The 25,476-nt window shown below is 41.1% G+C and overlaps 1 protein-coding gene across 1 annotated transcript in view; it reads right to left on the reverse strand.

Moving 5' to 3' along the window:
* Positions 1 to 1,245: 1,245 nt before the first annotated feature.
* Positions 1,246 to 25,476, reverse strand: part of colec10 (collectin sub-family member 10 (C-type lectin)) — a 41,115-nt gene continuing 16,884 nt past the window's right edge. Inside the window, exons 3-7 of the mRNA XM_043688983.1 lie at positions 25,155 to 25,226; positions 16,808 to 16,879; positions 14,833 to 14,886; positions 7,989 to 8,084; positions 1,246 to 2,489 (exon numbers count right to left, since the gene is read on the reverse strand). Coding sequence (XP_043544918.1) covers positions 2,098 to 2,489; positions 7,989 to 8,084; positions 14,833 to 14,886; positions 16,808 to 16,879; positions 25,155 to 25,226 — 686 coding nt within the window. The 3' untranslated portion in view covers positions 1,246 to 2,097. The remainder of the gene's footprint in view (positions 2,490 to 7,988; positions 8,085 to 14,832; positions 14,887 to 16,807; positions 16,880 to 25,154; positions 25,227 to 25,476) is intronic.

A 25,476-nucleotide genomic window follows, 5' to 3' on the forward strand; every position in this document is an offset into this window, starting at 1 on the left:
CATGTGCCCAGGAGCAGGTACTGCCATCAGTGTGCATTAGGTGCAGCCTCTTGATGCTATACAGGTAGACAATCCTTTATCCAAAAATCCAAAATCCAAAAAGCTCCAAAGTCCAAAGGTTTTTTTGTGAGTTTTTTTTCTCATTAATGAGGTTGTTTGGCATGTTAACAGTTAACCCAAGTTGACACCCACTCGATGCATGTCACTCAGGTGTGACGTGGGGGGGCGTGGCCCAGCACCGGCAGGCCTCGATTCTGTTTCAAGGCCCTGTTTTGCTCAGTGAGTCTGCTTCTCCGGTAAGATTTTTTACTGTCACTTATTCTGAAATTCGAAAAATTCTGATATCCGAAAACCAGCTGGTCCCGAGCATTTCAGATAAAGGATTGTGCATGTGTACTTGAAATTAAATTGGCAGGCAGACACCTCAATGATAGCCTGAAGCAACTGGAGATGGAACCAGCAGACGATGACCATTACCAGCACCACCAGTTTGACAGTGATTGCAGATGGCACCTGGTTCTGGGTTGTCACAGGCTGTGTGATGTCAGTGGAGGCAAAGGTGGAGTTAATTAATAGCTTATGGGGGCCAACTCCTGGCCTTGGCTCCAGTGGAGATTTTCTAGGCTTTCTGAGATTTTCCTCTTGGCTTTGACTGAATTGAAAGATGAGCCGGGGAGAAGGTCAAAAACAAAAGTGAAACTGATCACATTCCATGATCCAAAAGTTGGAATTTGACCAAATGATAGAAATATCTCATTCCCATGGGGCAGCTATTGACTATTTCTTGGCAGTGGACTGAGATGAAATCAATGCTGTTAGCCTTGTAAAAACAACTTTTGGATTTATTCTCAGAGCAGAGTTTTGTTTTCTCTCAGAGGTCCGAGGATAGATTCAAATCATATGAGCTCACCTATGAGCTGGGGTTCTGTCTATGCAGATGACCACTGAACCTTCCTGTACAGGTTGCCATTATCTCAGAAATGGGCTTAAGAATAATAGTAGCACTCTCCATTGGGTTATTTCTGTTTGGAATTAAGTATATAGATAGCTGTTTACCTTTTGAACATGATGTGGATGAGCCGGTGTTGGACTGGTGTGGACAAAGTTAAAAATCACACAACACCAGGTCATAGTCCAACAGGTTTGTTTGGAAGCACTAGCTTTTGGACCACTGCTCCTTGATGAAGGAGCAGCTCTCTGAAAGCTAGTGCTTCCAAATAAACCTGTTGGACTATAACCTGGTGTTGTGTGATTTTTAACTTGGTCTACTTTTTGAATATCAGGGAAGATGAAAGAAGGAATGTCTAAAATATTGCAGCACCAAGGATTTTGCATCTTTGGATGTTTTGCTTCCTGAAGAGTACTTGGATGTCAACAAAGAGGAAACAATACAAGAGCAACCTTTGACTGATCAGCTAATTTTCCCCATTTTAATACCCTTAACGCTCTAGCTTTCTGACCTGATGGAATGGAGTTTAAAAAATTAACAGCAGAGTGAGAGAATTGCCTTAGTTACAAATGCTCAAAAGTTACAAAAAATGACCACATTGTTGAGAATTTGGTATCTTTGTGTCGTCTATATTAAATACTGTAAGAGATGGGAAATGCATATTCCCTAGTGTACTCACCTTTTTGAAAAGAGATTTGTAAAGATGTTAAGAATTGGGTAGAGCCAGATTTCATAATGGGGTCTGTTGTTAAACTATAAAAGAGACAATTGTACAAAAAGATTTGGGCTGTATAGTAGGAAATAATGTATGGGGCTAAATTAAATGGATCACTGCAGGGAACATTTTAGATCATCTGCATTAAATTGCAAAATATACTAAACAATATATAAATATAACATCAGAGTTCAATATAGTGAAATTCCAAATTGGAAAAGTAAATCTTCGATTAATATTTTACCCTAACTTCCTCCTTTGAAATCCAAAAGTTCTGTACATAATTTTATGATTTACTTTGGAATTGGCTGATCTAATTAAGTGTAATTAATTATCATTCACTACATTACAAACCAAAGATAAAAACAAAATGTTTTTATTATAAGCCACTAGTGAGTGTTACCTTTGGTAAAACCTACAAACTCCTTTTAGATCATGAAAACTTCTTTAAAAATTCACAGATGAAATACATGGTGATATGGCATTCCACATCATTCCAACCTCCATCGCTCACAATTTCTACACAATCCTCACCACCAAATGCGTTGTTGGGTTCTCCTGGTCTCCAATGGCTATAATCCTGGAGAGGGGTAGCGTCGGTGTACATGAATTGTCTTTCCTTTTCTAGGTCATTCACCCCAATGAACACACGAGATAAACCTGTCTTATTCACATAGGCAGCAATCAGTGTGTTTGTCTCTTCATCCTTTGGCATTGCCAGTGTTCCTCCTCGGTCTTGGCAGTGCAGAAGTGCAGCATTATAATTCTTCCCTTCTTTCACAATTAGGTAGAATTTCTCTGCTGTCTCTTTAATACCTGCAATAACTGTGGAGAATAAAACAGAGAATTAATTTTGTTTTTCAACAAGTGGCCAGCAGTTATGACTGCTTTTTTTGCTAAGATGCTGTAGTTGGCAAATTCACAGAAGAACCAACGGGAAGAATAAATTATTTAAGCAGCAAATTATGATGATCTGGAAAACACTGTTTGAAAAGTTGGTGGAACGAGATTCTGGAGCAACTTTCAGCCTGGTTCATTTCATTGCTGTTTGTGGTACCATTTGCACAAATTAGTTGCTGCATTTCTTCGTAATGCAACAAGGCCCATACTTCAAAAATATTTAGTGGCAGTAAATATTTAAAATGTACTGTGCTGCAAAATGCTAAATAAATCCCTGTTTATTCTTTCTTCTTACCCTTATTTGAAAAACGAGATATTGTCCCCCTTAGGTTTTCAACTACAACCTTCTGACATGACAATATTTCATTAATTTACAATGATAAATATTTTGGATGAGGGATATGACCATGTATATTGCTAGTATTTCTTAATAACTGGCTAATTTGCCTCTCTCCAGGTTAGTTTCTATTGAATTGATTGAATGGGATTTTCCACCTCTCTTCCAGAGAATGTGAAAAAGTCAGGACGCAATAAAATGATTAAATTACATCATCTTGTTGGCCTCAGAGGATTTAACCAAAAGTGTTTGTCAAACATGCTTTATCAGTTCATTTTGACTGTGACCTCTTAACATATTTTCATTTGTACAATGCAAATCTGTGCAGGGAACAAGTTAAAACAAACAATGTTTGTTTCATGGAAGAAAATTAGGTTCCTGTGGCGGCAGAATACAATGTATCAGAATTTGCTGCAACAATGGCACCGAGGCTATCAGCACTCAGTTATTGAGAAGTAATTTGGTGAGCAACTTTCAGCGATCACACATGCAGTTAAATGTGGAAATCAAGATGCTGCAGTCCAAGTTGCCTGCTTCATACAAAAGGTATGCTTTAGTGGTATCTGATTGAGAGACTTGGCATTGAACAGAAGGTAAAGTTGCTTTACTTCACAGGAATTTGTCCACAGTGGTTACCCAAGAACACTAATATTCACTAAATTGGAAAGTCTAATGATGTGGTAAACCCTAATTGTTGCCATACAATCTCACTGGCACTGCAAATTTATGTATAAGAATGGAGCCTTATTCTTTCAAATTTTAATTAAGATTGGAGATTAGAATAAACTAAGATGTTTACTTTTTCTTTCTATATCCTTTGGTGTAAGTTAGTGAAGCCTACTTGAGCGAGCTTGATGTCAGATCGGTTTGGAAAAATTGCACAAGTCTGGAAATTGTGAAACCTAATTTTCTTCAATGAAACAAACACTGTTTGTTTTAACTTGTTCCCTGCACAGATTTGCATTGTACAAATGAAAATACGTTAAGAGGTCACAGCCAAAATGAACTGATAAAGCATGTTTGACAAACACTTTTGGTTAAATCCTCTGAGGCCAACAAGATGATGTAATTTAATCATTTTATTGCGTCCTGACTTTTTCACATTCTCTGGAAGAGAGGTGGAAAATCCCATTCAATCAATTCAATTGAAACTAACCTGGAGAGAGGCAAATTGTGAAAAAGCACATAGGGATCCCATTCATTGTTCACCTGGTGGGCAGCATTCCTATTGCCAAAAGTAACTTCCTTCCTTATCATTCTCAATCCCATCTTTCTTTGCCTCTCTCTTTCTGCACAGGATTTCACATTGAATTAAGTATTTTAACTTACACTTCCTTGTGGTGGATGACTCTTTGTTTGCCAGGTAACACCTGTTGTTTTGGCACACCAGGGCAATTTTGGCTCCAGGAAGCTGGTGTTGGCACATTCACACTCTTGCTTTGAGCTATCCTGTGTGTCTGTATGGAGCATTCAGGAGCATGTGCAAACAGCATCTGCCAGAAGTCAGTAGGATAGATGGATGATGACCCCAGTCAGTGTAGTTTTCAGAAATATGCCATCATTGCCATTTTGGAACTTAGCGCATCATTAATTCCTTCTCTCAAAGATGCATAACATTCCAGTGATGGTACTGAAGATATGTGCTCCAGAAGCAGCCTTTCCCTGGCCAGGTGTTCCAGTACAGTGACAACTCTGGCATTTACTTGACCATTTGGAAAATTGCCCAGGTATGTGTTGTACACAAAGCAGGACAAATCTAACCAGCTGATTACCACCACAACAACCTACCCTCGATCAACAGCAAAAGGATGGAACCATGTTGGCATTTTATTAGCAATGAGCTCATTCAGACTCAGTTTGGGTTCGATCAACTCCTGACTTCGTTATAGCCTTGGTTCAAACATGCATAAAAAAGCTAAACTCCATAGGAGAGGTGAGAGTGACTGCCCTTAATATTAAGGCTGTTTTTGAATAAGTTGAGAGTGTGTTGCTGGAAAAGCACAGCAAGTCAGGCAGCATCCGAGTAGCAGGAGAATCGATGTTTTGGGCATCTGCCCTTCATCAGGAATGAGGCTTGTGGGTCGGGGCTGAGAGATGAATGGGAGGGGGCTGGGGTTGAGGAGAAGGTAGCTGAGAAAGCAATAGATGGATGAAGGTGAGGGAGAAGGTGATAGGTCAGAGGTGGGGGAGTGATGGACTGGTTCGGAGGACACTGCCGAGTTGGAGGCTTGGGACTGGGATAATGTGGTGGGAGGGGAAATGAGGAAGCTGTTGAAATCCACATTTATCCCATGTGGTTGCAGCATCCCAAGGCGGAATATGAGGCATTCCTCCTCCAGGTATCGGGTGTTAACGGTTTGGCAGTGGAGGAGGCCCAGGACCTGTATGTCCTTGATGGAGTTGGAGGGGGAGTTGAAGTGTTCAGCCACGGGGCGGTGGGGTTGGTGGGCGCAGGTGACCCAGAGATGTTCTCTGAAATGATCCGCAAGGAGGCATCCTGCCTCCCTGATGTAGAGGAGACCAGACCGGGTGCAACAGATGCAGTAGATGACATTGAGGTAGGTAAATTTCTAATGGATGTGGAACGATCCCTTGGGGTCTTGGACATAGGTGAGGGGAGTGGTGTGGGTGAAGGGTTTGCACTTCCTTCGGTGGCAGGGAAAGGTGCCAGGAGTGGGATGTGGGCCAATGAGGGGTGTGGACCTGATGAGGGAGTCATGGAGGGAATGGTCTTTCCGGAATGCTGATAGGAGTGAGGAGGGAAATATATCTTTGGAGGTGGCAGAAGTGGCAGAGGATGATGAGGACCGGGGGGTTCTGTCCTTCTTGCACTGGGACGGGGGTGTGGTTCAAGGGCGGTGGTGCGTGAAGTAGAGGAGGGCATCGTTGACCATGTGGGAAGGGAAGTGGGGACTATGGAAGAAGGAGGCCACTTGGGACTTAGTGAGGTGCAATTGGTCATCCTGGATACTGCTGAGATGGAGGAATTGGGAATAAGGGATGGCATTTTTACAGGAGGTAGCTGTGGGAGTTGGTGGGCTTGTAGTAGATGTCTGTGATTAATCAGTCACCAGAGATGTGATGGAGAGGTCCAGGAAGGGGAGGGAGATGTTCAAGATGGTTCAAGTGAATTTGAGATCGGGGTGGAAGGTGTTGGTCGTGGGAGCATGAGGCAGCGCTGTTACAGTCATTGATATAGTGGAGGAACAGGTGGGGGTGATGCGGAAGATGGACTGTTCCATGTACCCGACAAACAGGCAGGCATGGCTGGGTCCCATGCGGGTGCCCATGGCTACCCCTTTGGTTTGGAGTAAGTGGGAGGATTGGAAGGAGAAGTTGTTGAGGGTGAGGACCAGTTCAACCAGGCAGATGAGGGTGTTGGTGGAAGAGTACTGGTTGGAACAACATGAGAGGAAGAAACACAGGGCTTGGAAACCTTTGTTGTGGTGGATCGATGTGTACAGGGATTGGATGTCCATGGTGACTTTGACTAAGTGTCAAGGAGCCCTATCAAAACTAGAGACCATGAGAATTGCAGAGAAATCTCTTGATGGTAATCATGGAACAGGGAATCTGCTGGCCATGAGTTCACAAATTGTGGTTGAATAAGATTCTGTTGTTGGCCCACAGCACCTCATAGATGCCCAGTCTTGATTTGCTAGATCTGTTTGAAAACTATCCCATTTTGCTTTGATAACAATGCCACACAAAACACTGGTGAACATCTTCAAGGTGAAAATGGGACTTCATCTCCACAATGACTGTGTCGTGGTCACTCCTACTGATACTGTAATGGACAGATGCATTTACGACAAGTAGATTGAGGATGATATTAAGTATCCTTTTCACTTTTGTTGATTCCCTCAGCACCTGCTGCAGGTGCAGTCCAGCAGCTATCTCCTTCAGGATGTAGTGGTGCTACCAAACCACACTTGGTGATAGATATTGCAGTCCTCCACTCAGGATACATTCCATGCCCTTGTTATCCTCAGTGTGTCCTCCAAGTAGTGTTCAACATGGAGGACAATTGATTCATGAGCTTTGAGGTGGCAATCTGCATGAGGGTTTGTTGCTAATTTTGACATGATGCCATGAGATTTCCTGGCGTCCAGAGTCAATTTTGAGGATGCCCAGAGCAACTTCCTCCTGACAAAATATCATTTTGTCACCATCTCTGCCATGTCTGTCCAGCTGATTGGGACAGAATATATGAGGGGATGAGATGGTGTTGTCTGGGACATTGTCTACAGGTCTGATTCCACGAGCATGACTATGTCAAGCTGTTGCTGAACTAGTCTATGTGACAGCTTTCGTAGTTTTGGCACAAGCCCCCAGTCAGCAGGGTGGCTGGCTCAGTGGTTAGCACGGCTGCTTCACAGGGACCCAGGTTCGATCCCAGTCTTGCGTGACTGTGTGGAGTTTGCACGTTCTCCTCGTGTCTACATGGGTTTCCTCTGGATGCTCCCATTTCCTCCAACAGTCCAAACATATGCTGGTAGGTGGACTGGCCATGGTAAGTTGCCTGCAGTGTCCAGGGATATGCAGGCTGGGTGGATTAGCCATGGCAAATGCAGGGTTATGGGGATAGGGTGGGTCTGGGTGGGATGCTGTTTGGAGGGTCAGTACAGACTCAGGCTGAATGGCCTCTATCTCATTATAGGCATTCTATGATATGAGTGAGGAGGATGTTTCAGGTGGACAGGGCTGCATGTGCCATTGTTGTTTCTGATGCTTTGGTTGGTGCCAGGTAGTCTGTATGGTTTCATTCCCTTTACCAGACCTTATAGCAGTTAAGTATAACTAAGTGGCTTGCTAGACCAGTCCATAAGGCACGTAAGACTCAGCCACACAGCTATGGATTTGGAGTCAGATGTGAGCAAAGCCAGGTTAGGAGGCAGATTTTCGTTCCCTAAAGGATATTAGAACAATAAATTTCTAGGGACATAAGTTGTAATGTCTTACTGTATTCAAGCATAAATTTTGGTCTAATTGAAAATCTCCTCAATTAGTATTGTTCAAAAACATAAGACAGCATACCTATTTCATAAGCAACTGCTTCAATTCAACTTAAAACTAAAATGACCTACCATTCTTCACGAAGCGCATTGTATTGTTCAAACGAGCAATGTTGATATCCATCTGTCCTACAATTTTCCGGTATCTTCCGCAGTCACAAAAGCTACCTGTTAATTGACCAGAATACATATGGAAGTGGTGTTGCCAGAATGAACATCCTTTGTTTATCTGATAACTGTGACTGTAGCACAAAACAATTCACTGTCTAATTATCAAGATGTCTGTGATATGGAGGAATTTTGTAGTAATACATTCATAAGAGCACCAGAAATAGATGTCAGAGGAGTTTCAACTCTCAAGAATGAATTGACATTTTAGTTTTGGCCAATTATTGCCGGCCACTAATACACTGTAAATTTAAAATTAATATTAAAATAGAACTGAAAACTGCTTACAATAGAAGGAGAAGACTTTTAAGTTGAATACTCTGCAGTGATTCAGAACCCAAAATTTGGCAATTTGCAGGTCCAGACCGCATTGGTGTCCAGTTTCTTACCCTTTGCATGGGAGTTGGCCATAGTTTGCTTTCACAGTAAAGTTTGCATTAATGTTCCAGATCTGCCTCATCAATAACACTCATATATTCATATTTACAGGACTAATTGATTTTCATGGATGTGCAGAAATAATTGCAGTTGTACTGGATAGTAACTGAATGCTGGATTATTTTTTAGGGACAGCACTAAACAGGCATATAGCCTCTGGAATGAAATTCAGTCCCAAGTTAATGAGATCTGTAGCTCCATTACCAGTTGTAATGTGGTGTCTCATGTTGTATTAAGTGTATAAAAACAGGCCTTTTGCCCCATGAAATCTGGGCAAGTCCAAATGGAAGCAGTTTCAATCCAGTTACTTGCAGTTATATATTCACTGCACCGGACTGTCAAATTGGCGTGTAATTGACGGCATTACTCAGGTGAGGGTGAGGGCAAGGGCAAGAACAAGTCAGCCCCAGCAATCCCAGAGACAGTCCAGATGCAGCCTTGAAGATGGACAAACACTGAAGTGGGCTGGTTCAAAGATCTGCCTCAGTTCTCTGAGATTTTGTCCCGGATGTATCAAAGGTTTTAGCTCCCAGGCTTCATACCACATCTGCTCCCCCCACTCCCCATACCTCCACTCCTCTTACATCCTCACCAGAACCCCTCCACTCCATCTTCATGGCACCCCATCCCATGCATCTTTTATGTCTTCTTGCACCTTCCATGCTCACTCACTCAGTGTGAACTATAAAATCCAACGAGCCAAGTTTTGAAATGCGCTTAAGAAAATACCCATTTCAAAATCTGTTTTGCAAACCTGCTTCTTTAACAACTCTGTAAGAGGATCAAATTCATTATAACATCAATACCAGAAGCTTTTTCTCATATCATAATTCTTAATCTTGTCCAAATTAATGTATAGACTTGATAAAATAGCTTGTTCTAACCTTGTAAAGATGTCAATTAATCAAACCAGACACTCCACTTGCACCTGTGAAAACAACCTCTCTTGATCCAATCCATTACTAAAGTTTGGAGTTCAGTCAAGCAGGCATCATAAGGTCATCTTGAGAAATAGATCTTTTCCTGTCAATGCAGTTCATAAAGGCAGTGGAGGGGAAAAGAGAGATGACAATAGGTGGTATCAGCATAACTGAGAAGCTGGCCCCATGTCTGCAGCCAATATTATCAGGAGCAGCACAGAAATCTGGAAGAAAAAGTTGCCTTGTGAGTCTGCTGATGGCTTGATATGCTCATGGGAGCAGAGGTAATTGTTAAAGATTACACTGCTGTTTGCCTGAATGAGTGCCACTGTCTGGAACAATCCAGCATAAGCAAGACTTTAAAGGAGATGTCAAAGGATGTAGTGTGGGTAAGGTGAATGGAAGATGAATAATGCATCATGGTCATGGTGGATGTCAATCCTAAATTTTGTTAGGGCACATTTCTGTGTAATAGGATGGATGTATACTTAATTGACAGAATTCAAACATAGATTTGCATGAAAATAGGACCAGTTTTGGGTTCTCATATCATATTAAATCGCGAAGGGATTACTTGCTCAGTTGGTTAGATGGCTCAAGTGTGGATTGGATAAACTCCTAGAGCAGAGGGTTCAATTCCCATTCCAGATAAGGCAGCTGCCTCTTATGTCCTACCCATCGCAAAATGTCACAACACTGGCTATGATTCAGAGACTGGTCACCAAGAACATGCCTTGAGGTGGGAAACTGAAGAAGAACACCACATTCCTAGCTTTAACCAGGTAAGGATAGAGTCATAGAGATGTACAGCACAGAAACAGACCCTTTGGTCCAACTCGTCCATGCCGACCAGATATCCTAACCTAATCTAGTCCCATTTGCCAGCATTTGGCCCATATCCCTCTCAACCCTTCCTATTCATATACCCATCCAGACGCCTTTTAAATGTTGTAATTGTACCAGCCTCCACCACTTCCTCTAGCAGCTCATTCCATACATGCACCACCCTCTGCATGAAAGTTGTCATTTACGTCCCTTTTATATCTCCCCCCTCTTACCCTAAACCTATGCCCTCGAGTTCTGGACTCCCCCACTCCACGGAAAAGACTTTGTCTATTTATCCTATCCATGTCCCTCATGATTTTATAAACCTCTATGAGGTCACCCCTCAGCCCTAGCCTATTCAGCCTCTCCCTAGCAACATCCTTGTAAATCTTTTCTGAACCCTTTCACATTTCACAGCATCCTTCTGATAGGAAGGAGACCAGAATTGCACACAATACTCCAAAAGAGGCCTAACCAATGTCCTGTACAGCCACAACATGACCTCCCAACTCCTATACTCAATGCTCTGGCCAATAAAGGAAAGCATATCAAACACCTTCTTCACTATCCTATCTACCTGTCACTCCACTTTCAAGGAGCAGTGAACCTGCACTCCAAGGTTTCTTTGTTCAGCTAGACTCCCTAGGACCTTACCATTAAGTGTATAAATCCTGCTAAGATTTGCTTTCCCAAAGTGCAGCACCTCACATTTACCTAAATTAAACTCCATCTGCCACTCATCAGCACATTGGCTCATCTGATCAAGATCCTGTTGTAATTTGAGGTAACCTTCTTTGCTGTCCACTACACCTCGAATTTTGGTGTCATCTGCAAACTTACTAACTACACCCCCTACATTCATATCCAAATCATTTATAAAAATGATGAAAAGTAGAGGACACAGCACCAATCCTTGTGGCACTCCACTGGTCGCGGGCCTCCAGTCTGAAAAACAACCCTCCACCACCTCCCTCTGTCTTCTACCTTCGAGCCAGTTCTGTATCCAAATGGCTAGTTCTCTCTATATTCCATGAGATCTAACCTTGTTAACCAGTCTCCCATGGGGAACCTTGTTGAATGCCTTACTGAAGTCCATATAGATCATATCCACTGTTCTGCCCTCTTTGTTACTTTTTCAAAAAAACTCAATCAAGTTCATGAGACATTGGAACCTGAGGTAGGAGTTTGCAGGCAAAGCATGGTCAAGGGTATTTATGACTTTGTGAAGGGAGATGATGACGGTAGTTTTAAGCGTGAAGAAAAAGATGCCCAAGGTGAGGGAATTGTTTGGAATATCAACTAACAGGTGAAGTTGGGACAAAGGCAGACAAGCAGGAGGCTGGAAGACTACAGCAAGCCAGGCAGCATCAGGAGGTGGAGAAGTCAATGCTTTGGGTGTAACCCTTGAGGCAGGAAGAAAAGCTGACCTGTCACCAGTTTTATTGGGAATGGGAATCAAGGCAGTGGGAAATGAATCATGATTATGAAATCCGCAAGGGCATAGAAGGAAATAATCAGAACAAAAGAGTGATGGGGATCTTTGTTAATTTTATGATTGGTCTTTGAAGTAAGTGTTTGGAAAGCAGAATGGGAGGAAGACAAAAAAGCAGCTGAACAAATAGTCTCTACTTTGGCAGAGGAAACTGGACACTCAGTATGGTAGGGTGTTTTTTTAGAGTCATAGAACCATAGAGATGTATAGCATAGAAACAGACCTTTCAATTCAATGTCGACCAGATATCCTAAATAAATCTAGTCCCACTTGCCAGCATTTGGCCCATATCCTTCTGAACCCTTCTTATTCATAAACCCATTCAGGTGTCTTTTAAATGTTATAATTGTACCAGCATCCACCACTTCCTCGAGTAGCTCATTCCTCACACGCATCACCCTCTGTGTGAAAATGTTGCCCTGTAGGTCCCTTTTAAATCATTCCCCTCTCACCATAAATGTATGCCGTCTAGTTGTGGACTCCTCCCCACCATGGGTAAAAAACCTAGTCTGTTCACCCTAACCTCACTCTCCGATGCTGCAGGGAAAATATCCCCAGTCCATTCAGCCTCTCTCTGTAGTTCAAATCCTCCAACTCTAGTAATATCCTTGTAAGGCTTTTCTAAACTTTTTCAGGTTTCACAACCTGCAGTATTCCAACAGTGGCCGAATTGAATGTTCTGTACAGCCCCAACATGGCCTCCCAACTCTTATACTCAATGCACTAGCCAATGAAGGCAAGCATGCCAAATGCCTTCTTCATTATCCTATCTACCTGTGACGCCACTTGCAAGGAAGAATGAACCTGAACTCCAAGATGTCTTTGTGCAGCAACACTCCCCAGGAAATTACCATAAAGTGTATAGGTCCTGCCCTGATTTGCCTTTCCAAAATACAGTACATCACCTTTATCTAAATTAAACTCCATCTGTCATTCCTTAGCCCATTGGCCCATCTGATCAAGATCCCCTTGTACTCTGAGGTAACCTTCTTCATTGGGGAGAAAGTGAGGTCTGCAGATGCTGGAGATCAGAGCTGAAAATGTGTTGCTGGAACAGCGCAGCAGGTCAGGCAGCATCCAGGGAACAGGAGAATCGATATTTCGGGCATAAACCCTTCTTCATTCCTGAAGAAGGGCTTATGCCCGAAACGTCGATTCTCCTGTTCCCTGGATGCTGCCTGACCTGCTGCGCTGTTCCAGCAACACATTTTCAGCTCCAACCTTCTTCATTGTCCACTACACCTCCAATTTTGGTGTCATCTGCAAGCTTACTAACTTTACCTCCTATGTTCACATCCAAATCATTTGTATAAATGACAAAAAGTAGTGGACCCAGCACTGATCCCGTGGCACACTGATGGTCCCAGGCCTCCAGTCTGAAAAGCAAACCTCCACCACCACCCTCTGTCTTCTACCTTTGAGCCAATTCTGTATTCAAATGGCTAGTTCTCCCGGTATTCCAAGTGATCTAACCTTGCTAACCAGTCTATCATGAAGAACCTTGTTGAATGCCGTACTGAAGTCCATATAGATCACATCCACCTCTCTGACCTCATCAATCCTCTTTATTACTTCTTCAGAAAACTCAATTAAATTTGTGTAACACAATTTCCCACGCATAAAGCCAAGATGACTATCCCTAATCAGTCTGTGCTTTTCCAAATACATGTAAATGCTGTCCCTCAGGATTTACTCTGACAACTTGCCCATCAAAGTGTCAGCCTCACCGGTCTATGGTTCATTGTCTTTTTCTTATCACCTTCCTTTAATAGTGGCCTCATGTTTGCCAACCTCCAGTCTTCCAGCACCTGACCTGTGGCTATCGATGATACATGTATTTCAGCAAAGGGCCCAGCAATCACTTCCCTAGCTTCCCTCAGGTTCTGGGGATTTATCCACCTTTATGTGTTTTAAGACATCCAACACCTCTTCCCTGTGTAATATGGACACATTTCAAAAACACATTAATGGAACAATACAATGGGAATATTATTTGGCTCACTTTGTTGGTTGCATTAGTGCACCTAATGCCAAAAGTTGGAAAGCATTTTATCTCCAGCATGAACAATTCTAAACTTTATTAACAAAATGGTCATCAAATAAATTACAGTCACCTATCCATTATAGCTCCTAATAATTATAGAGTCATAGAGTCATAGAGATGTACAGCACAGAAACAGACCCTTTGGTCCAACCTGTCCATGCCGACCAGATATCCCAACCCAATCTAGTTCCACCTGCCAGCACCCAGCCCATATCCCTCCAAACCCTTCCTATCCATATACTCATCCAAATGCCTTTTAAATGTTGCAATTGTACTATCCTCTGTGGACTTTTGTGGGTTTTGTTTGGGATTATTACATTTACATTCAATTGTGTACCATCACTGAATCCCCCACTATCACCATTTTGGTGGTTACCAATGACCAGAAGCTCAATTGCACTCACCAAATAAATACAGTGGGTACAAGAGCAGGTCAAAAGCTAGAAATGACTCCAGAAAGTCTGTCCACATCTACAAAGTGCAAGTCAGGAGTGTGATGGGGCACTCCCCACCTACCAACAACACTCAAAAGCTTGCCACCTTCCAGGACAAAGCAGCCCACTTGATTGGCACCACATTCACAAACATCCACTCCTTTTACCACTGACGCTCAGTAAGAGCAGTTATGTACTATCTACAAGATGCACTGCAGAAAACTGGCAAAGATCCTCAGATAGCACCTTTCAAACTCATAACCAATTACATCTAGAAAGACAAGGGCAGTGAGTACATGGAGAACCATCATTTGCAAGTTCCCCTTGAAACCACACACCATCCTGACTTGAAAATATATTGCTGTTCCCTCACTGTTGCTGAGTCAAAATTCTGGAATTCCCTCCCTAATGGCATTGTGGGACTACATATAGCACATGGACTGCAGTGGTCAGGAAAGCAGCTCACCACCAGTTTCTCAAGTGCATTTAGGGACAGGCAATAAATGCCTCTGTCCACCCCATCTCCAACTGCCAGTGATGCCCACATCCCACAACTGAATAAAAAAGCATATATTTTAGAAATCAGAAACAATACCTGATTCACCTTTCAACCCAGGTGGTCCTGGGTAACCTTTATTTCCTTTATCACCTAAATTATAATAAAAAATGAGTTAGAATAGATGAGTTCACAGATAGAAGACTACTTATTACCACTTATACAGTATTATAACATTTTAAAATGAAAATATAATTAGAGGTTTTTGTAGGAAATAGTCATGCTTCATTTTTGTCAAATCAAAGTTACATGTATATGACAATGATGTATTGCAATGTGATTTGCATACATTAATTGCAAGACATGTTCATAAATGAACAAAAGTAGATGTGACAAATAATCTTTTATGTTAATGGTTGTATCAATCCATTATCTGGAAAATACCATCCAACAAATATTTTTACTTATATCTGACTGTTTATTCAAAAAATTCAAAATTAATATTTGGATAAATCAGGTTTGAACAGCAATTTTGACAACATTTATCAGCAAGTTTATTTTATAAAGGCAGTCACTTGCCACCCAATGTGTTGGAGGTTAAAAAGTCATTCAACATGTACAATAATTATCAGTTTTAAGAAATGTATCCCATTGCCTGCAACCAGTATAACATGCTTGAAACTACTTGTTCACAAATTACAGCTATTACATCCAACCGGTGGGATAAATACACTACAGTGCAAAAATATGTTCATCATGATAGAACTGTAGCTCTGTATCAGCTATTTATAAGATTTTTATACTGTACCAGGAATTATAATGTGCTGATCTCCTTGCTGAAAATACTGGAGTTCCATTAACTGTTGCACCTATAAAGTTTACTACCTGAATTTATGAATGCCTCGTTATTACTAGAATGTTTTCTGTACCTCTGGCACTGATTTATTAATTTTATTTGATGGTAAGGCACTATTTTGCACCAAAGATAAGGGGCTGGATTTTCTTCTGATAATTTACAATTGTTGAAGCAGAGGTGCTGCTTTGGTATGCCCAGTAATTCTCTGGTCCAGCAATGGTGTGGTGTTGTAGGAAATGGTTTGTTTCTGCACCTGCAGATTGAATCTAAATCAAAAGAGAGGAACTGAACTGTTTTCACAAAAATCACAGAAGTCATTTTCATCCTGAGGCACAGGAAGAATTGTGAATTGTTTTTCTCCATTTATTTAGATGTAAAATCGACTTCTATCAATTAGATTAACTGGGATATGTGCAAATATTTTATCCAATAAATGTGGAAATAAACATGATGAAATGCAACACATGCACTTAAACCTAAGATTAAATAAAATACTGGTATCACTTTTACTGAATGTAAGTTAATATAGTTTCTAATTCCTTCTTTCACTGTCGCTTTTTTATCTGTCCTTGCTTCTTATGGGCTCGCCTCCCCTGGATTGGTGCTTGTAGCAAAGTACTACAGTGGTTTGTCCTTTCCTTCTTCTGGATGACTGATCAGGAAACTTGTCCACTCTTATCACCTGCCATCAAGCTGTTTGGAAGGACTTACAGACGGATAACCAGCTTGTTTGCCCATTGTTATATATGCACTTTCTGTGGCTCAAATGTCCTGGTGTGGTACTTGAACCTGGATCTTTTGGGCATAGGGACACTACTATTGCACCACAAGATAACCCTTTTTTCTCACTAATACACAAAATATACACAAAAAACAAGAATATGAACCAAAGTTTGTGTTGCTCGAGAATGTTCACACTTCACGAAAGAAACTGAGAACAAACTCATTATTACATGATATGGAATTAATAAATGCATTGTTCCTTAACTGAATGAATGTGAATTAATTACTTAAATGTTTGCAATAGGACTTTTATTCCATTATATTTTATTCTAAACATTATTGTATGCTAAATGAGAGATAGTTATTTCTCAATTATGTTTGTTTATTCTTCAATAACATTCCGTAATATAATCAACTGCCTGAGACAGAAAATATCTAATTATAACTAAACATTGCAACTTCAAAGTTCTTACACTATTCAAATTTCAGACTTACCCTTTAAACCAACTGGACCTATTTTACCCCTACGTCCAACTTCTCCATTCTGACCAGGTTCACCAATCATTCCTTAGTAAAAGTAAAGCTTCAGGTTAGTTTGCTAATTTATTGCATTGCAGCATAGCTATTGACAAAAATGGCAAAATAGTAGTTCACGGTATACTTTATGCAATTAATTAAATTAGAATATGTATATTTCTGAGCAGCAAAAGGAATGAAAAGAAGAATTCTTCGGGTTTGTTTTAAATGACAATGATCTTAAATTTAAAAATTGATTCATTGCAATTAATGCCAATATTTTCTGAAGAGCTGAATGTTTCTGTATAGTATACAAAGCTATATTGCTAAGCTTTTCACAGTCAACTCAATTCATCATTAAAATATATGCAGTTGTGTCAAGTATAATTAAAATGATCATGGACAATGTAGGTCTCCTTAAATGCATTCATTAGGTATAAAACTAAAGTTACAGTTTAAATCTAACAGAGATTAAAATTTATTCTTTCACAGGATGTGTGCATTGCTGACAGGACTAGAATTTGCTGCCTGTCCATAATTGTCATTAGTTTGCCAAGACATTTCAAAGTTAACTTTGCTGGTACATGGAGAATCACATATAGACTAGACTGGGTATGAATGACAAATGTCCTCCCTAAAGGACATTTATGCTAAGATTTTTAACACTGAGAAAATGTAATTTTACATTATGTTTGGGAAAAATTCAAGGGTATAATGTTAAAAGTATACTGTTAAAAGTATACAGTTAAATGTCAGGGCTGGATTAATCACTCAATTTGTCCTCCATTATATTTTATTCCCTATTGATGTAAAATAGCATTAACTGGGTGTAAAACAGGTGACTGGTCTAATAGTCAATAACCAGTCAGTTATTCACCATATTTATGAAGTTAAAGTGGTCTACTGTAATTCAATCCCACAAATGCATGTGTGTGTGTGTGTATGCGTGTGCGCGTGCACTGGCGGGATAGGGTGCTGAAGTGGAGGTATCCATGTCAGGGTTTGGGACACAACAGTTTTTAACTCCGCAGACCCCATTTACATTATCCAGCTGACTCTCTGCAGGAATTATGTCCCTACCTATTACAAGAGTGAAAAGTTGAGAGGAACGCAGAGTGTTAGGACTAACAAATACAATTCTTACAAAGAAAGAAATGCCTCAACTCTAAGAGTAAAACAGCTGTAGAAAAATACAAAGAATACAAACTAGTGCAATACGAGTGCAAACAAGATGTTTGCAGAAGGAAGACAATGAACAAAGATGCCAACTTCCCATTGCATTCCCCAAAACTGAAGTAGAAGTAGGTAGTTGCACTTAGTGGCACAATAGATAAAACAATACATTAGGTGGAGTCATTTATTGTAATCTCATACAAGAGGAATACCCAAATCATGGAAAATTACCAATGATACATTTATTTTTAGAGTCTGATTAGCTGTGATTAAACTTCACACACTGAACATAATTTTGTTCTATTGTTATAACAGTACATAGTTAAATGTGGAGTAGGGACCAACAGAGGATCAGCCATGGTCATGTTAATGGCAGAGCAGGCTTGAAGGGTTGAATGCCCACTTCTAATTCCTATGCTGATATAATCTTCAGTAGAGTCAGCCAGACCCTTGAATTTTACCACTGTTGTAATAATAGAACAAAATCCAACAAATGCTGAGACATACTTTAATGCTAACTGTGATGATGATAATTTGAACTCTGCCAATTATTAGTACATATCTAAATGCTTTACGTAATCCTCAAAATCTTCCAATCACTATTAATTGTATTACCCTAGATATCATTAGATAAGATAGCATTAGTTAATGAATCTCTGTGTGGAATTTAATACCCTCGCCCAAGGAAGGCTTGGACATATGATGGGAAGGTGGTAGATGGGGAGCCCCTTGTCTTCCTACATAGCCCCAATGCTGCTATCCCACCCCAATCTCCCTCATCTGTGGTGTAACTCCCTCACTGATCCTGAGTTTTTCATTGGTACATTGCTGGCAGGTACTGCTACTGTCATTGACACATTCTGCACTGGATAATTGCCGGTTTCTGATTGACTGGCACTTCTTCAGGAGGTTGCCGGGGGGCAGGTATAGGATTCATCCAGGAGGTCTGCCATTGAGCCACTCAATTTGGTGTGCTTGCCCAAAGGAGGTGATATATGACTCTCACTGAGTCACCAGCCAACGAACAATATTCCTCTCACCAAGATTAAATACCACCCTCTGTGTCTAACCTCATCTTTGATTACTCTGGCAAGCAATTAAATGTTCATTGCACTTTACTCAATATTTTTCTTTTTTGCAATCACGGCACTTTGTTGGAATTTATTACTCATCCCTAATGTTACTTGTGGCGAACAGCTACAGTCGTGCAGTAGAAGTGCTCCCTTCATGCTGTTAGGTAAAGATTTCAAGACATTTGACCCAGTGACACTGAAAAGAAAAGGATATGTTTTCATTGCAGGGTAGCGTGTAACCTGGAAAGGAATTTGGAGGTGGTGGTATTCAAGTGTGACCTTCTAGATAGTAAATTTCATGTGTCTGGCTAACTGCTGAGGAACATAGGGACATACAATCAGAGGAATTTGGAGAGGCAGTAGGCAATTCAGCCCTTCGAGCCTGCTCCACCATTTAACATGATCATGGCTGATCTTATCCTGGTCTCAATACCACTTTTCTGCCTGTTCCCATTGCCCTTTATCCCACTTTTTTGTCAGAAACCTATCTATTTCTTTCTTGAATCTGTTGTTTGATTCTGCCTCCATTGCACTCTTGGGCAGTGAGTTCCACAGATTCACTACCGTCTGAGAGAAATAGTTTCTCCTCATCTTAGTTTTGAACCTATCTTGTCTCGCTATATCTATGACCTCTTGTTCAAGACTGTCCCACAAAAAGCAACATCTGTTCCATGGAGAAAGTGAGGACTGCAGCTGCTGGAGATCAGACTCGAGAGGGTGGTGCTAGAAAAGCACAGCAGGTCAGGCAGCATCCGAGGAGCAGGAGAATTGACATGAAGGCCTTTGCCCGAAACTTCGATTCTCCTGCTCCTCAGATGCTGCCTGACCTGCTGTGCTTTTCCAGCACCACACTCTTGATCAACATCTGTTCCATGTTGACCTTATCAATCATCTTTAGCATTTTATATACCGCAAACAGATCTCCTTCATTCTTCTGTACTCCAGAGAGTGCAAGCCCAAGCTATTCAACTACTCCTTGTTCAACAACTCTTCCCTCCCTGGAACTGGTGAATCTCCTCTGCACTGTCTCCAATGACACATCATCCTTCCTCAAGTCAGGAGACCAGAACTGGACACAATATTGCAGATGTAGGTGTCACCAATGTTTTAGATAATTGTAACAAGACATTTTTACTTTTATAATCCAGTCCTTTGGTAATAAATGCCAGGAGTCCATTTGCCTTTCTTATTGTGTGCTGCACCTGTATATCCACTTCCTGTGATTCATGCACAGTGATGCCCAAATCCCTCTGCACTGATGCACTTTGAATCTACTTCCCATTTAAATAATAATTTCCCCCTTTACCTTACCGGCCAAAATGGATAACCTCACACTTATCCACATTAAACTCCGTCTTCCAGATTCCGGCTCACTCTCCTAGCCTATCAACATCGATCTGTGAACTCTTTATCTCCTCATCACAGCCTGCTTTCTCACCTGTTTTAGTATCATGAAGAATCATTTGGTGAGTTGCTGCAGTGCATAATGCAGATGGTTGTGGAGGGAATCAAGGCTACATGGGCTGGATGGGGTTCAAATAACAGAATCGTTTGTTCTGGATGCTGCCAGACTCCTTGAGTATTGCTGCATTAAACCGAGCAAGTTGGAGAGTTTCCCATAAGCTGAACTACTCAAAGGGACACTGTATAGATGACAGTGAATAATATGAAAGTGGAGTAGAGGAAATAACTGTATGTTTCTCAACATACATGGCTGTACCTCACTTCCCAGGTGACTTACTAGACCTCAGGCTGCAATATGCAAGAGTCTGTAGGGTTATCCCTTTCCCTACCCAATTACACAAAGAAGCCTGCTCACAAGAACAACATGATGTGGCTGGAGTTGTGAAGGAAATTTGCAGCAAGAGTTTGGATCCACATTCCTGTATCCAGTACCTGAATGGATCTAATCGGGACAGGAAAAGTGAATGGGGGAGGCAATGACTGTGGCATTATGGCCAGACTATTAATCCAGAAATTCAGCTAATGTTCTGGAGCCCAGGTTCATATCCCGCCATGGCAGATGGTTGAATTTGAATTCAATAAAACATATCTGGAATTAGGAACCAAAAACAAAACCAGAAATTGCTGGCAGAGCTCAGTAGATCTGGCAGCAGCTGTAGAGAGAAATCAGAGTTAATGTTTTGGGTCCAGTGACCCTTCTTCAGAGCAGTTCTTCAGCCAGAAGTGTTGAGTGGACGATTCATCTTGGCTTCCTACAGTGGTCTTCAGCTTCATTGATAACAGTTTTTAGCAAATACAACTTGCTCCCAATGATTTCAAGAAACAACTGAAGGCACGGGATACTGCAAAGGACCTGACAACTTTGCAATAAAAATACTAAAGATTTATGTTCCAGAATTTGCTGTGTTCCTAGCCAAACTGTTTCAGTAGAGCCACAACACTGGCATCCATCTGGCAATGTGGAAGTTTGCCAGATATGTCCTGTGCACAAAAAGCAGGACAAATGCAACCTGGCCAATTACTATGCCATCAGTCTACTCTCCACCATCAGTTAAGTGATGGAAAATGTTACTGGCAGTACTATCAAGCAACACTTGCTTAGTAATAATCTATTCAGTGATGCCTAGTTTGGGTTAAGCCAAGGCTAATCAATTCCTTATTTCATTTACATCCTTGGTTTGAACATACAATTGAACTTCAGAGGGGAGATGAGAGTGACCAAACTTGATATCAAGACTGTATTTGACCAAATGGACATCAAGGGTGAAACTTGGCTGGTTGGAGTCATACCTGCTACAAAGAAAGATCATCATAGTTGTGGAAGGCCAATCATCTCAGCTCCAGGACATGTCTGCAGGAGTTCCTCGGGGTTCTAACTATACCCAATCATTTTCAACTGTTTCATCAATGACCTTCTCTCCATCAGTAGATGGGGATTTTCATCAATGTTCAGTACCATTCACGGCTCCTCAAATAGTGAAGCAGTCCACATCCAAATGAAAGATCTGGACAAAATTCAGCTGAGGCTGACAAGTAGCAAGTACATTTGTGCCACTATCCATCACTCCTTAACATTCAATAGCATTATCATAACTGAAGCATCTATTATCAATATTGTGGATTTACCATTGACCAGAAACTGAATTGGATGAATGATTTAATGTAATTACTACAACAGCAGATCAATGGCTAGGATTTCTACAGCGACTAACTCACTTCCTAACTCCTCAATGTCGAAGAATGTGGTGCTGGAAAAGCACAGCGGGCCAGGCAGCATCCGAGGAGCAGGAGAATCAACATTTCCAGCATAAGCTCGAAATTCCTGATGAAGAGCTTATGCTCGAAATGTTGATTCTCCTGCTCCTCGAATGTTACGTGACCCGCTGCACTTTTCCAGCACCATACTCTTCAACTCTGATCTCCAGCATCTGCAATGCTCACTTTCTCTTAACTCCTCAAAGTATGTCCACCAGCGACAAGACACAAGTCAGGAGTGTGATGTAATACTCCCACTTGCTGGGTGTTTGCAGCTCTAATAACACTCAAGATACCATCCAAGTCATAGCAGCCTACTTGGTTGGCTCCACATCCATAAATATTCACTCTCTTCACCACTGACGCTCAGTGGCACAATCTTAAAGATGCACTGCAGAAATTCTCCAAGGATCTTAAACAGCATCTTCCAAACCCAGAACCATAAGCCTTCAAAAGGACAAGGACAGCCATCATATGGAAACACTGCCACCAGCTATTTCCCCTCCAAGCCCTTCACCATCCTAATTTGGAAATGTATTGCCATTCCTTCATTGTCGCTGAGTCAAAAGCCTGGAATTTCTTCCCCAACAGCATTGTAAGTCTACCTACAGTGTGTGTACTGCAGCAGGTCAAGGAGCCAGCTCACCACCACCTTCTCAAGGGCAGTCAGTAGGTTATAAATACTGCCCCCCCCCCCGCCCAAACAGCAAAGCCCGCAACTGCTAAATGAATAATAAATGAAACAAATATCACTTATGCTCAATCACAATAGAAAGCCATAGTTTTATGTACTTGCATAGCTCATGCAATTACTTGTCCTGGCCTTAATTACAGGAATAAAGAATAACATTTTGGATCAAGCCTCAGGGATCACCAATGGTTATAATTTTTGACAATTGTTTCAATTTTTATTGGAAATGAAGGTGTGTGATAAACGAATGTGATATGCGTCAAGAGAACATGCCACTGTCAAGAACAAGTCGAGAATCTTCCATGTTTATACTGGCACTTGAGATTTGCACTTTCCACTCATGCGATGTAAATTTGTTTCTAGCTATCACATGCATTGCTCAGAAGATTGGGCACAATGCAGACAAATTTCCATTGCATCATTTGAGTGGGCGAGGCTCGTATTTGCCAAAATCAAATAACCTTGCAATAGATCACTTCCACTCGCACGCCCATGTGTCCACTAAACCTCTACTTTTCCATATCAAAGTGCCTTGAGTCAAATCTCAGAAACTTATAGCCTTCTGTGATAAATCAGTGTGCTGATGAATTTGAAAGATTTAACACAGAATGGTAAAACTCAACTTTATCTGGATTGATTGAATCAAACTATTCTCTGTTAACTGTATGGTAGCTAAGTGACATGAAGTTACTGTAGAGCTTGCATACCGATGATCAATCCTCTTCAGGCAGGATGGAACTGGTACAGTGTGAAATGCTCATCAGGAGAGAGAAAGATATAAATGAGCCGGGAGTATCCAAAGAATCGTTCCTTGTACTAATCCATGCACATTAGTGAATTTGAAAACTAAATTAGCGCCAATGTTATCTGACAGTAAAGTGATAATTGTTCTATTCAGTCAATCCTACAGAGTTTAGCTGGCCCTTTCATCAAAAGATTATTGGCATTGTTGAAAAGCAAAACTCATTTAGGGACTGGATTTATGTAGAGTCATAGAATCACAGCAATGAATTCACAAAGTAAACAAATACATCTTCTGAAGTTGCAAAATGTAATTTAGTAAAAACATTGGTCTTCTTCCAAACCTTTACTGTGCCGCGATCCTGGCCTAAATGCCTAGAATGGGGGCATTTAAATATTTTACCTGATTGTTATCACCGTTGGGGGCACAGCTGAGTTGCCTACCTAAGGTAGTAAGGTAGCAGAGTTGTGTGGAGTGGGACAGGGAAAGAATATTACTGAATTTTCTCTGTGATGAATTGTTTTGCTGCAACCAGCCATTTAGAAATTTGACCTCATCTGAGCCATTGAGAATATTACATGCCTATGTGGCAGATATTTCACTTTCACTCAGCATTTCTAGCGCACAAATTTCAGAGAACATACCAAAGGTCTCTGCTCAATTTGCACCTGCACTTCCCTGCACAGCGATAATACATTTTTTGGCACTATTAAAACAGTTGAAATGCATAGAGGAGGGTGCTATTCATTGAGAGGGGATTTATCACAAATAAAATGCTCAGTATTACCTGATAGAAACTTTTGCCTAAATTTCAGGAAGGAAAATGTATGCACGGGAAATTACAGATGCAACAAAAGAAAGATGAGTAGGAGAAAAGCAAAAAGAGACGGATTGCACAAGTGAAAATTAGGTTTAGAGACATAAACCTGAGAACAGGAGATCGATCAACAGGGGAAAAGGAAGGCAATGAACTATTGAGAGTCACTGAAAGGGATAGGCTGCACTAAAAGCGATGGCTAGATTGAACCTGAATGCACTAAGAAATTAGCAGAGGCTCAGGTTGCAGGTGATGAAGCAAAAAAGATCCTCAAGTGCAAAAGGGAGACAGCAGGAAAGCAAGAGAGTGTCTGTAGCAGGATTTGGATGGAGTGGAGAAAGTCTGGAATATCAGTTTTTTAGGGGACGAACTTCATTCCCCGTCATAAGGAAGCATGGGACACTGTGAGTGTAAACTCTGCTGTAGCATGCTAAAGGGTCAACCTATAATTGTAAAATGCAGCAAGATCACCAAACTCTCCCAGTGATTGTGACAGTATTATAGAACAATCATTATATGTTAATTGACCAGCAGATACACAAGAATCCAGTTATTACAGAAACTCCTGCAGATTAAAATTATAGTATATTTTTGTCTACCATGCACCATACCTTTTGGTCCAGGTGGACCCAGTTTTCCTGTTTTTCCGGGTTCACCAGGGTCACCTGTTTCACCTTGCTCACCTTTAAAACAGAAAACAGTCTTCAGATACAGGTTGCGCTAATTAAAGAATCCTTATTCAAAAGCATGAAGTATTCATAACAAAATGGATGAATTGGGGCTAGCACAAATACGATAGTGGTTGCAAAATGACAAGGTGGGGAACTGAGTATTTAAAGATATTTGACATTTTGGTGGGATGGGAAGAAAGGAAATCTGCATGAGAATATAAGAAACAGGAAGGAAGTAGAACATATGACTTATCAAGCCTTT

The sequence above is a fragment of the Chiloscyllium plagiosum genome, chromosome 4 (assembly GCF_004010195.1).
Source record: "Chiloscyllium plagiosum isolate BGI_BamShark_2017 chromosome 4, ASM401019v2, whole genome shotgun sequence".
NCBI lineage: Eukaryota > Metazoa > Chordata > Chondrichthyes > Orectolobiformes > Hemiscylliidae > Chiloscyllium > Chiloscyllium plagiosum.